The sequence below is a fragment of the Ranitomeya imitator genome, chromosome 1 (assembly GCF_032444005.1).
Source record: "Ranitomeya imitator isolate aRanImi1 chromosome 1, aRanImi1.pri, whole genome shotgun sequence".
Taxonomy (NCBI): Eukaryota; Metazoa; Chordata; class Amphibia; order Anura; family Dendrobatidae; genus Ranitomeya; species Ranitomeya imitator.
The window spans coordinates 178,327,962-178,341,706 of record NC_091282.1 but is presented as its reverse complement, the minus strand read 5'-3'; the positions used below and the strand labels follow the sequence as shown (position 1 = coordinate 178,341,706).

The following is a 13,745-nucleotide window of genomic DNA, read 5'->3' as shown; positions in this document are numbered from 1 at the left end:
AGGCCTAATTCAGGAGAAAATGTTGGAGCAATATTTGTTTCTCCTAATTGGTGCTAGATCTAAGTAATATATAAATCGCACATAACATGGATATATTCTATGGGGACAACCATTCACATCCTGGGGACATTCAATTTAGTAAAAAGGTCATTCTGCTGCTAAATGTGTGAATATCCACAGCAGATTTCATCATTTTTAATATATCAAGGGTGAAATGAGCAGCAAATGCACACAGTCCACACAAACCCTTCTTCTATAATGGCCAATTTTTCTTGGTGTCTACGTTGTCGGGTTAAGCAGCTGTAGGGTGTGACAGCTTCAATGTGATCAATAGACTTATGGTCCATTTACAAAGGACAATAATTGGAAAACAAAGATGGATTGGCAGTGATGCTCATACTCGACGATCACCCAAAAATGAAGCCAAACGCTTGTTTGTTAGGTGATCGGATCTTCTATGCCAACATAAAAGGTGTGGTAATGGGCAGCATATCGCCTGGAGTAAATAGGACATGTACTGCCGACGACATAATGCTGTAGAGGGACAGAACAACGGCGTTAAAGGGAACCTGTCACCTGAATTTGTCGGGACCAGTTTTGGGTCATATGGGCGGAGTTTTCAGGTGTTTGATTCACCCTTTCCTTACCCGCTGGCTGCATGCTGGCCGAAATATTGGATTGAAGTTCATTCTCTGTCCTCCGTAGTACATGCCTGTGCAAGGCAAGATTACCTTGCGCAGGCATGTACTACGGAGGACAGAGAATGAACTTCAATCTAATATTTCGGCCAGCATGCAGCCAGCAGGTAAGGAAAGGGTGAATCAAACACCTGAAAACTCCGCCCATATGACCCAAAACTGGTCCCGCCAAATTCAGGTGACAGGTTCCCTTTAATAATAATCATGTTCCCACCAGGCCAGCAAAAAAGGAACTTGTAAGCAGCTGTTCAGCACTCAGCACCACGTGTTTTCATTTACCTTTACGTTACGTTCTAAGTGTATTCTTTGGGATAACACCACTCAATATCTTAAAATGCACTGCACAGTGGCCGATTTAAAGGGGCTCTCCATTCATATTATATTGATGACCTTTAATTCAGATATTCAGACATCAATATCAAGTCAGCGAGAGTCTGCGAGAACAGAAGCTGATCTGCAGTACCCAGCAGTGGCAGCTACACACTTAACATAACGGCTCCTGGGCAGCTTTATTCAGTGTCTACTTCCGATGCCCACGGAAGCCTAGAACAGCTGATCAGTGATTGTGCAAGGTGTTGTAGCCACCGATCTAATACTGATCCTATGAATATTATGTCCCAAGAAACCCTTTATCTTCTTAATGATCCCCTTTAACATTCAGGAAATTTTAACTGGCCTTTGCCTTTAGATGATCAGTATGTGTTACATTTCCATTCTATACAGTTATATACCTAACCCCCACTAATACTGCACAATACGGCAAAGGAAATGTAATAAAAAACACCAAAGTCATACTAAACATTGAATCAGTCGTAGTACAAACTGAGTGGTTAAATATTCAACATCTCAATTTCCAGTAAGGGAATTCATTATTTAGTTCTACTGTAAATTCGCCTCGTAGTACAGAATAGATGGGAACTGGAATAATTCTCAAATGATTAATTCCTCCACTTGAGTCCTACAGTGCCCTAAGCCAATATCTGCTTTACCATGCTCATTCTTACATTACTTGCACTTAAATATAAAGACAATATAGACATTAGTTAAATGTAAAATGAATACAATTCCTGACAACTGGAACACTGAGTACAATAACGTGTGGATGGGGCTGCAAAACACAAATGTCTTATGAGGGATTTCTATTAACTTCTATTAAAGTAACGTGTATACTTGTGTATAAGTAGACCTGAATATAAGCCGAGGCACCTAATTTTGCCTTGAAAAACTGGGCAAACGTATTGTTTTCCCAGCTCCCCAGGTCCGTATGGATCAACTCCCCTGGTCACGCATGGCTCGGCTCCCCCCTTCCCACCCCCGTTCTACTCAGCTTCCTGCCTCCTGGCGACATCAATGCATCTCCGCCCCTGTATCTCCGTAGGCAGCTCTCCTCTCCTGAGCGGTCATGTGGTACCGCTCATTAAGGTAATGAATATGCTCTCCACGCCTATAGAATGGGAAATGAATCCATATTCATTACCTTAATGAGCGACACCATGTGACCGCTCAGGAGAGGAGAGCTGTTGGCGCTGGGACAACGTAGATGCAGTGACGGAGGGTGAATACGAGGTCTTCTGTTAGCCGGCGGCTGCAGCTGTCACTGTGCCACAGCCGCCGGCTCCTGCCGCTGCTCCCGCTCCCCTGCCAGTGTTTTGGACTATTGACTTGTGTATAAGCCGAGTGGGGAGTTTTCAGCACAAACAAAATGTGCTGAAAATCTCGGCTTATACAAGAGTATATACGGTAATTAGTGTCTAAAAATGCTTTTAGACCATGGAGCCACAATTAAATTGTTTTCTTGCCTTTTTATATAACAATTGGTAAGTAAAAAACTTTTTTATATAGCAAGGATCCGCAATAACAAACATCATAGTTACTATTTACAATGTACCTGTTTAATATTATCATTTACTTACTTTGCCCAGTAATTCTCCAAGGGTCACATCTTCATGATTGAGAATCCATTTTTTATCCTGCAGAAACAGAAAGAAAATCCTATCACTCTACACTTGATAAACGATCTCTTAAGCAGGTGGGGAGAACTACAGAGAATATAACAATTACTAGCACATTGCTGAAACCATCAGAAAATCTCGTAAAATACTCGGGCACAACAGGATATTAAAAGCTACATTGCTGTAATTTCATTTTACAGAGTAAAGCCTACAGCACGATGGCGTATTTAGAAGCATAGCACAGCATGTCCCGTTACACAATGATCCGGATACGGTGCCGTCTGCTTTTGAATACTAAAATTACTTACATGGTAGCAGATAAGAATGAAGCGCTCATAATGCTTAGCGATACCTTATCAGCCTAATATTGTACGCTTGGAATAACTCAATTCTTGTCCTCTAATATGATAAACATTCATTTCTGCCACATTGTAAGAACATGAGAATAATAAAAAAAAGGGTTTTCAAATATACTGGAGAAATTAAATTAGGCAGAGCTCATAAGTAGAGCAATGGACCCAGGTAGTTTGTCAATGTGTGGGTCAATGGTCACACAGTATTCATCAATCTGCCTTGTTCTACTCTGTGATCCACTTCTTTTGTAAGGAGCAGCTTAGCCTACAAGAATAAATAAAAATAGGGATTTTTCACATCTGTTACAACCAAAATAATTTTTTATTTTGAGCAAAAAGATAGGTCGTCTACAGGCTCACTCACAAGAAAGGCCCCAACAGACAGGGTTAAAGGGGCATTCCCATCTCCAAGATCCTGGCCCAGTATATAGTAGGTGTAATATAAATAATATTAGCAAATACCTCCAATTAGAAATGTAGTATGCTTTTCTGAGTCACTAGGCATCTTTCATCATGTGCAGTGCATTGCAGGACCTTAGGTATCCATGGTTACAACCACTAGCAACTAGCTGTCACTGTATCAGTGGTCGTAACCATGGATACATAAGGTCCTGCAATGCACTGCACATGATGAAAGATGCATAGTGACTCAGAAGAGCATACTACATTTCTAATTGGAGGAATTTGCTATTATTATTATACCTACTACATATTGGGAACCTAATTCTCATAGGGAAAAAATGATGTACCAGTCAGTTAATAATAAAATATACAAAATCTTTATTAACCCCTTCAAGACCCAGCCTATTTTGACCTTAAAGACCTTGCCGTTTTTTGCAATTCTGACCAGTGTCCCTTTATGAGGTAATAACTCAGGAACGCTTCAACGGATCCTAGCGGTTCTGAGATTGTTTTTTCGTGACATATTGGGCTTCATGTTAGTGGTAAATTTAGGTCAATAAATTCTGCATTTATTTGTGATAAACATGGAAATTTGGCGAAAATTTTGAAAATTTCGCAATTTTCACATTTTGAATTTTTATTCTGTTAAACCAGAGAGATATGTGACACAAAATAGTTAATAAATAACATTTCCCACATGTTTACTTTACATCAGCACAATTTTGGAAACAAAATTTTTTTTTGTTCGGAAGTTATAAGGGTTAAAATTCGACCAGCGATTTGTCATTTTTACAACGAAATTTACAAAACCATTTTTTTTAGGGACCACCTCACATTTGAAGTCAGTTTGAGGGGTCTATATGGCTGAAAATACCCAAAAGTGACACCATTCTAAAAACTGCACCCCTCAAGGTACTCAAAACCACATTCAAGAAGTTTATTAACCCTTCAGGTGCTTCACAGCAGCAGAAGCAACATGGAAGGAAAAAATGAACATTTAACTTTTTAGTCACAAAAATTATCTTTTAGCAACAATTTTTTTATTTTCCCAATGGTAAAAGGAGAAACTGAACCACGAAAGTTGTTGTCCAATTTGTCCTGAGTACGCTGATACCTCATATGTGGGGGTAAACCACTGTTTTGGCGCACGGCAGGGCTTGGAAGGGAAGGAGCGCCATTTGACTTTTTGAATCAAAAATTGGCTCCACTCTTTAGCGGACACCATGTCACGTTTGGAGAGCCCCCGTGTGCCTAAAAATTGGAGCTCCCCCACAAGTGACCCCATTTTGGAAACTAGACGCCCCAAGGAACTTATCTAGATGCATAGTGAGCACTTTGAACCCCCAGGTGCTTCACAAATTGATCCGTAAAAATGAAAAAGTACTTTTTTTTCACAAAAAAATTCTTTTAGCCTCAATTTTTTCATTTTCACATGGGCAACAGGATAAAATGGATCCTAAAATGTGTTGGGCAATTTCTCCTGAGTACACCAATACCTCACATGTGGAGGTAAACCACTGTTTGGGCACATGGTAAGGCTCGGAAGGGAAGGAGCGCCATTTGACTTTTTGAATGAAAAATTATTTCCATCGTTAGCGGACACCATGTCGCGTTTGGATAGCTCCTGTGTGCCTAAACATTGGCGCTCCCCCACAAGTGACCCCATTTTGGAAACCAGACCCCCCAAGGAACTAATTTAGATGCCTAGTGAGCACTTTAAACCCTCAGGTGCTTCACAAATTGATCTGTAAAAATGAAAAAGTAATTTTTTTTCACAAAAAAATTCTTTTCGCCTCAATTTTTTCATTTTCACATGGGCAGTAGGATAAAATGGATCATAAAATTTGTTGGGCAATTTCTCCCGAGTACGCCGATACCTCATATGTGGGGGTAAACCACTGTTTGGGCACTCGGCAGGGCTCGGAAGGGAAGGCGCGCCATTTGACTTTTTGATTGGAAAATTAGCTCCAATTGTTAGCGGACACCATGTCGCGTTTGGCGAGCCCCTGTGTGCCTAAACATTGGAGGTCCCCCACAAGTGACCCCATTTTGGAAACTAGACCCCCCAAGGAACTTATCTAGATGCATATTGAGCACTTTAAACCCCCAGGTGCTTCACAGAAGTTTATAACGCAGAGCCATGAAAATAAAAAATAATTTTTCTTTCCTCAAAAATGATTTTTTAGCCTGGAATTTCCTATTTTGCCAAGGATAATAGGAGAAATTGGACCCCAAATATTGTTGTCCAGTTTGTCCTGAGTACGCTGATACCCCATATGTGGGGGTAAACCACTGTTTGGGCGCACGGCAGGGCTCGGAAGGGATGGCACGCCATTTGGCTTTTTAAATGGAAAATTAGCTCCAATCATTAGCGGACACCATGTCACGTTTGGAGAGCCCCTGTGTGCCTAAACATTGGAGATCCCCCAGAAATGACACCATTTTAGAAACTAGACCCCCAAAGGAACTAATCTAGATGTGTGGTGAGGACTTTGAACCCCCAAGTGCTTCACAGAAGTTTATAACGCAGAGCCATGAAAATTAAAAAAAAATTATTTTCTCAAAAATGATCTTTTAGCCTGCAATTTTTTATTTTCCCAAGGGTAACAGGAGAAATTTGACCCCAAAAGTTGTTGTCCAGTTTCTACTGAGTACGCTGATACCCCATATGTGGGGGTAAATCACTGTTTGGGCACATGCCGGGGCTCGGAAGTGAAGTAGTGACGTTTTGAAATGCAGACTTTGATGGAATGCTCTGTGGGCGTCACGTTGCGTTTGCAGAGCCCCTGATGTGGCTTAACAGTAGAAACCCGCCACAAGTGACCCCATTTTGGAAACTAGACCCCCAAAGGAACTTATCTAGATGTGTGGTGAGCACTTTGAACCCCCAAGTGCTTCATAGAAGTTTATAATGCAGAGCCGTGAAAATAATAAATACGTTTTCTTTCCTCAAAAATAATTATTTAGCCCAGAATTTTTTAATTTTCCCAAGGGTAACAGGAGAAATTTGACCCCAAAAGTTGTTGTCCAGTTTCTCCTGAGTACGGTGATACCCCATATGTGGGGGTAAACTACTGTTTGGGCACATGCCGGGGCTTGGAATTGAAGTAGTGACGTTTTGAAATGCAGACTTTGATGGAATGCTCTGCGGGCGTCACGTTGCGTTTGCAGAGCCCCTGATGTGCCTAAACAGTAGAAACCCCCCACAAGTGACCCCATTTTGGAAACTAGACCCTGAAAGGAACTTATCTAGATGTGTGGTGAGCACTTTGAACCCCCAAGTGCTTCATAGAAGTTTATAATGCAGAGCCGTGAAAATAATAAATACGTTTTCTTTCCTCAAAAATAATTATTTAGCCCAGAATTTTTTATTTTCCCAAGGGTTACAGGAGAAATTGGACCCCAAAAGTTGTTGTCCAGTTTCTCCTGAGTACGCTGATACCCCATATGTGGGGGTAAACCACTGTTTGGGCACACGTCGGGGCTCAGAAGGGAAGTAGTGACTTTTGAAATGCAGACTTTGATGGAATGGTCTGCGGGTGTCACGTTGCGTTTGCAGAGCCCCTGGTGTGCCTAAACAGTAGAAACCCCCCACAAGTGACCCCATTTTAGAAACTAGACCCCCCAAGGAACTTATCTAGATATGTGGTGAGCACTTTGAACCCCCAAGTGCTTCACAGACGTTTACAACGCAGAGCCGTGAAAATAAAAAATCATTTTTCTTTCCTCAAAAATTATGTTTTAGCAAGCATTTTTTTAGATTCACAAGGGTAACAGGAGAAATTGGACCCCAGTAATTGTTGCGCAGTTTGTCCTGAGTATGCTGGTACCCCATATGTGGGGGTAAACCACTGTTTGGGCACACGTCAGGGCTCGGAAGTGAGGGAGCACCATTTGACTTTTTGAATACGAGATTGGCTGGAATCAATGGTGGCGCCATGTTGCGTTTGGAGACCCCTGATGTGCCTAAACAGTGGTAACCCCTCAATTCTAACTCCAACACTAACCCCAACACACCCCTAACCCTAATCCCAACTGTAGCCATAATCCTAATCACAACCCTAACCCCAACACACCCCTAACCACAACACTAACCCCAACACACCCCTAACCCTAACCACAACCCTAATTCCAACCCTAACCCTAAGGCTATGTGCCCACGTTGCGGATTCGTGTGAGATATTTCCGCACCATTTTTGAAAAATCTGCGGGTAAAAGGCACTGTGTTTTACCTGCGGATTTTCCGCGGATTTCCAGTGTTTTTTGTGCGGATTTCACCTGCGGATTCCTATTGAGGAACAGGTGTAAAACGCTGCGGAATCCGCACAAAGAATTGACATGCTGCGGAAAATACAACGCAGCGTTTCCGCGCGGTATTTTCCGCACCATGGGCACAGCGGATTTGGTTTTTCATATGTTTACATGGTACTGTAAACCTGATGGAACACTGCTGCGAATCCGCAGCCAAATCCGCACCGTGTGCACATAGCCTAATTCTAAAGGTATGTGCACACGCTGCGGAAAACGCTGCGGATCCGCAGCAGTTTCCCATGAGTGTACAGTTCAATGTAAACCTATGGGAAACAAAAATCGCTGTACACATGCTGCGGAAAAACTGCACGGAAACGCAGCGGTTTACATTCCGCAGCATGTCACTTCTTTGTGCGGATTCCGCAGCGGTTTTACAACTGCTCCAATAGAAAATCGCAATTGTAAAACCGCAGTGAAATGCGCAGAAAAAAACGCGGTAAATCCGCCATAAATCCGCAGCGGTTTAGCACTGCGGATTTATCAAATCCGCAGCGGAAAAATCCGCAGAGGACCAGAATACGTGTGCACATTCCTAACCCTAACCCTAGCCCTAACCCTAGCCCTAACCCTAACCCTACCCCTAACCCTACCCCTAACCCTAACCCTACCCCTAGCCCTACCCCTAACCCTACCCCTAACCCTAACCCTATTCTAACATTAGTGGAAAAAAAAAATTTCTTTATTTTTTTATTGTCCCTACCTATGGGGGTGACAAAGGGGGGGGGGGGGGTCATTTATTATTTTTTTTATTTTGATCACTGAGATTGATTATATCTCAGTGATCAAAATGCACTTTGGAACGAATCTGCCGGCCGGCAGATTCGGCGGGCGTACTGCGCATGCGCCCGCCATTTTGGAAGATGGCGGCGCCCGGGAGAAGACGGACGGGACCACGGCTGGATCGGTAAGTATGATAGGGTGGGGGGGGACCACGGGGGGGGGGGGATCGGAGCACGGGGGGGGGAATGGGAGCGCGGGAGGGGTGGAACGGAGCGCGGGGGGCGTGGAACGGAGCACGGGGGGCTGGAATGGAGCACGGAGGGGTGGAACGGAGCACGGGGGGGTGGATCGGAGTGCAGGGGGGTGATTGGAGCACGGGGGGGTGATTGGAGCACGGGGGGAGCGGACACGAGCACGGGGGGGGAGCGGAGCACTGGACGGAGGGGAGCCGGAGCAGTGTACCGGCCAGATCGGGGGGGTGGGGAGGCGATCGGAGGGGTGGGGTGGGGGCACACTAGTATTTCCAGCCATGGCCGATGATATTGCAGCATCGGCCATGGCTGGATTGTAATATTTCACCCGTTATAATGGGTGAAATATTACAAATCGCTCTGATTGGCAGTTTCACTTTCAACAGCCAATCAGAGCGATCGTAGCCACGAGGGGGTGAAGCCACCCCCCCTGGGCTAAACTACCACTCCCCCTGTCCCTGCAGATCGGGTGAAATGGGAGTTAACCCTTTCACCCGATCTGCAGGGACGCGATCTTTCCATGACGCCGCATAGGCGTCATGGGTCGGAATGGCACCGACTTTCATGACGCCTACGTGGCGTCATGGGTCGGGAAGGGGTTAAAGACATTAAAAATACATGAAAAGACATAAACCAGGTGTGTGACAGTTAACAATCTGAAACAGTAGATCACCAAGGGCCCCACCAGTAACCCCACAGTTAATGAAAACCTCAGCTATAGTATATCTTAGTAGAGACACAATCCAAAGCAAGGTGCATATGTACCTATAGTTAGTATATATCCTGCTGCAAAATATCCCTCTATGAGACCCTATACAGGATCCTAGTATATCTCTCCTTGCACCGTCACATGGTGTACAATCACATACATATTGGGATAGGATCTTGGAGATGGGAATGCCCCTTTAAGTCAGCAGGATCAGACAGCCATCTGATGAGTAGATCAGAGTCAATGTGTGGCAGTCATTTAGGAGCACTGAGGAGGCAGCCCCAGGGATAAGGGAAGTGCCAGGAACCGCCGCAGCTCCAGCCGAAAACCTCCAAAGGAGGATAGACACAGGGTTAAAGGTAGTAATCGGTCACAGGAGCGCTGAAAGGAGACACTGACACTGGACACAATTTAGCCACAACGCGTTTGAACGGACATGCCATCTTTATCAGGTGGGACCACTAGTTGGCCAGTGCCCCAGTAGAGATTAGGCTACAATCACATTAGCGTTGTGCGCCGCTGCGTCGGCGACGCAACGCACGCAAAAACGCACCAAAACGCACGCATAAACGCTGCGTTTTGCGACGCATGCGTCGTTTTTTGTCGAAATTTGGACGCAAGAAAAATGCAACTTGTTGCGTTTTCTTGGTCCGACGCTTGCGGCAAAAAAGACGCATGCGTCGCACAACGCAACAAACAAAAACGCATGCGTCCCCCATGTTAAATATAGGGGCGCATGACGCATGCGTCGCCGCTGCGTCGCCCGACGCAAACTAGCATAACGCTAGTGTGAACGAAGCCTTAGACAGTCGGCCCAACCAGTTAATATCGGCGTCTTCAGCCGACAATAGATTACCGGTAAGTTGCTGCTGCTGCCTCGTGGCTGGGGGATGATCTCCTGGATAGATGACCAATTTGGACTATAAACACTATATTAGGCTGCTCTGCTGTAATTAACAACCCTTATGAACAAGATGAGCTGAATGTCTTTTATTTCCATAATGCATTTCAATGCTGGACTAGCGCCTTTTTCAAGTGAAAAAAACAATTGCAGGCACCAAGTGTAGACACTTGGCACTTTCCAGCCTCTTGAAAACCACTTGCCATGCAACTGAAAAAGACGCTAGTTCAGAGATGAAACGTTTTGTGGAAATATAAACCATTCAAATTATCTTGGTCGAGCAAAGCCTAACATCATGTTATCGTCCAAATTGGTCAACTGTCCAGGAGGCGATAATCCACCAGCCACGAGGCAGCAGCAGCAACTATTTGATGGTGTTTACAGTAGTGCCCGCATGAAACCTGATCAGATGAGCACTTACCTTTTACTTTTCATATACCTAAAAGTGTATCACCAGATGGTCTTGTGCAATTTTGCTTCCCTACAGCTTTTCTGCCAGTTTAATGTCACTGATGTCTCTACTGCAGATCTAGCAGAGCTCTAAATGCTGAGCTCTGTATAGCCCTGCCCGCACCACTGATTGGCAACTTTCTGTGCACACTGTATATTGACAAAAAGCAGCCAGTGACAGGGTTGTGGTTATACCAGGGACATGAGACACCTAGTCCTAAATATTGCCACCCTGTCATACATAAATCTTGCCTCCTATTGTCATATTTCAGCAGAATAACCCAATTTGGGTAATACAAACCCTTAAACTTAGCTGCACCCGACAAGAAAGGGGATCTTACCACTTTCACATCTGATCAGATTCGCTTCCCAATAAGATGAGGTTCAAATTTCCTATGACCAAACAGTTATGTATTTCCAGCACAGAATAAAAAGAAAGTCTATAAAGATCAAGAGCTTTTCTACAAAGGCAGCATGAAAGTGCTACTGAAATGTTAAAACACTGCACAAACTATTTATACCTCGGTCCAGACAATACTCGAGAGAGACAGAACAAGGAACGTGTCTCCGAGGATCAAACCAAGAAGCATTAAGCTGTCGGGTTAGCAGAGGCTAAATGGAAAGCGCAAACAAGACACGAAAATGCCATAAAAAAGGTTATTTCTAAAATTGTTGCAATGGTGGCGAGGAAATGGAAACTGTGTCTTCCAGTTTAGTACAATCATTAGATACGCTTCTAGACTTCATTCACAGCATCAAACTTCGTGGCGAGCATCTGAGCAACCTGATTTTATCATGCTCCAAGCCATCCAAAATTGAAAAAAAAAAACTTTGCAAAAAGTCTTGATGCAAAAAATAAAACAAAACCAAAACCTACTAGTTTCACTATAGCGTCTCTGCTGACCTATATTTCTTTATAGAGCACATTTAATTACGGTAGTCTGTAGTCTGACACTTCAGGCCTATCCACAGGATCAGGGGTAACGGATTAGTGGAGGTCTGACTGCTGAGACCCAAAATTATCAGGTGAGGGTGTAACGCCCCAGGATGTATGGAGTGGGGATCGAGAATTGCTGCTTCATACAATGGGGGATTTGACACCCCGGCTCTTGTGATCGATGGCGTAAGTAGCCATAATGTTTGGCCAAGACTATTCAATGTGCACATAACACAATATAGAAGTGAAGCCGTGTAGGCACCAGCCCTATTACATCTGCAAAAAAAAGGTCCTATTATATACAACAATTAGCCACCTTCAGAAAAGATAGAGATTGCATGAAATGTGTGCAGAAAGCAATGAAAAGCAGCACTCACCACAAGCGGAAATTTTAACAGTCCATTAATCCAGCATACGTGCGAGTAGGAGCGATTGGCAGGGGGTGTGCGGGGGTGAGGAAAACAGGACGACGGCCACTTCACACTACAACTTGCAAACTCAAACAAGAATTGGAAGACTCTTGTCTGGCCACACAAAGTCTTTACAGGCTGTGAAACTTTACAATGAGGTGCTACTAGTACTAGCCATGTACTAGTCTTTAACGTTAGCCATTTTAGAGATCATTTCATCTTCAACCCGCTTAACTGTTTACAATAACAGTAATTTTAACCAGGGGTGCCCAAAATATTACATGTCACAGTGTGATAATTACTGCTATAGGTGAAACGGCCAACACAGATAGTACAATATCCCCAATTTGTAATTCCTCAGCGAGGATTATTTGGTTTATTTTTGCAACTATAAGCTTTAGTTCCACATGGAACAGTGTAATATTCATGGTAATATCTGGATCTCCCCTTAGCGGGTTTTATGGTGATTATTGCCAGTATGAGTTGTGGCTTTATGCGGGACAGATGGTTGAACAATTTGAGCATCCCATTTTAGAGGTTATCAGGGATAATATGGTGGCAGGTATTGCTGCTAAAGTTAGTATGCCGGTGTAAGATATAGTAACCCCTACTATTAACTAATAACCTAGAGTACAGGTCATCCTAATATCCAGGAGGTTACACCATGCACTGGGAGTCAGAGTACTGTGGATAGACTTGCACAGAGTACGGTGGATTAAAAATGATATTTTAACTAAATTAAGGTTACTGGTATATTTTATTGATAAGTACAAATGAGCAAACCCAAATTTTAAAGCTCGGTGCTAAATGCTGAACGCAGACTTCTCCTGGAAGTCCGTTGCAATGCTTGGAGTTCCGGGGGAAGCCCGAAAGTGGATATTCCAGCTGAAAAGTTCGGGTCCACGTTGTTTTTAATGGGGTTCGGGTAAATTACTAACAAACAGGCAATCCCTTAATGTGTTGCGGTTGTGGAACAGCGCGAGACATGCAGGCGCGGGAACTCAAACTTCCAGTTCAAGCATGCCGAAGATATTCCGCTAGCACACACGCATGTGCGGATAACACCTCATCAGAGAACATTCGCTCAACACTAGTCATAAGCCGCCCTGAATGTCAATGGGTCTAATCAATGTATCACAGCAGTGCAAAATGCAAAAACTGTCCCCTCTGATTTCTAGGGCAGAAATGATGGGTCGGATTTATTCAGCCTTTGCAAACACGATCTGGTTATAAACAAAAAATAGTAATATACATTTTACAAAAACCACTCATTTGGCTGCAATAAAATACCGTAAGTAAGCGAGCAAGACTTGCACTGATAACCTTTAGTTCACAACCTTACCTTCTAGAAAACACACAATACTTTCCTTTTGGTATATATACACAATTTTACCAATGAGGTCCTTTTAGTGATAAAAATTACGTTTGATCATGACTCGTATATTTATGCCATGGTTATACTAGGAATATGAATTCTTAGCGAGCGATGTAATAGATCAATCACATGTAAACATTTTTTTCCTAATTAGGCATTTAGCAATTTGGCAGCTTTCAGAAATGGACAGCATGGCAATTTCCTTTCATATAATTAAACACAAATCAAATTACTGTAGATGTTAGTCAGTGCAAGAGTTTTATGGCTGATAACTGT

At 43.5% G+C, this 13,745-nt stretch overlaps 1 protein-coding gene across 2 annotated transcripts in view; it reads right to left on the bottom strand.

Moving 5' to 3' along the window:
* FER (FER tyrosine kinase) overlaps window positions 1–13,745 on the bottom strand; it is a 485,813-nt gene that overhangs the window by 176,313 nt on the left and 295,755 nt on the right. For both annotated transcript variants that reach the window (XM_069752566.1, XM_069752558.1), the window contains exon 15: window positions 2,612–2,668. In XM_069752566.1, the coding sequence (XP_069608667.1) occupies window positions 2,612–2,668 (57 nt within the window). The remainder of the gene's footprint in view (window positions 1–2,611; window positions 2,669–13,745) is intronic.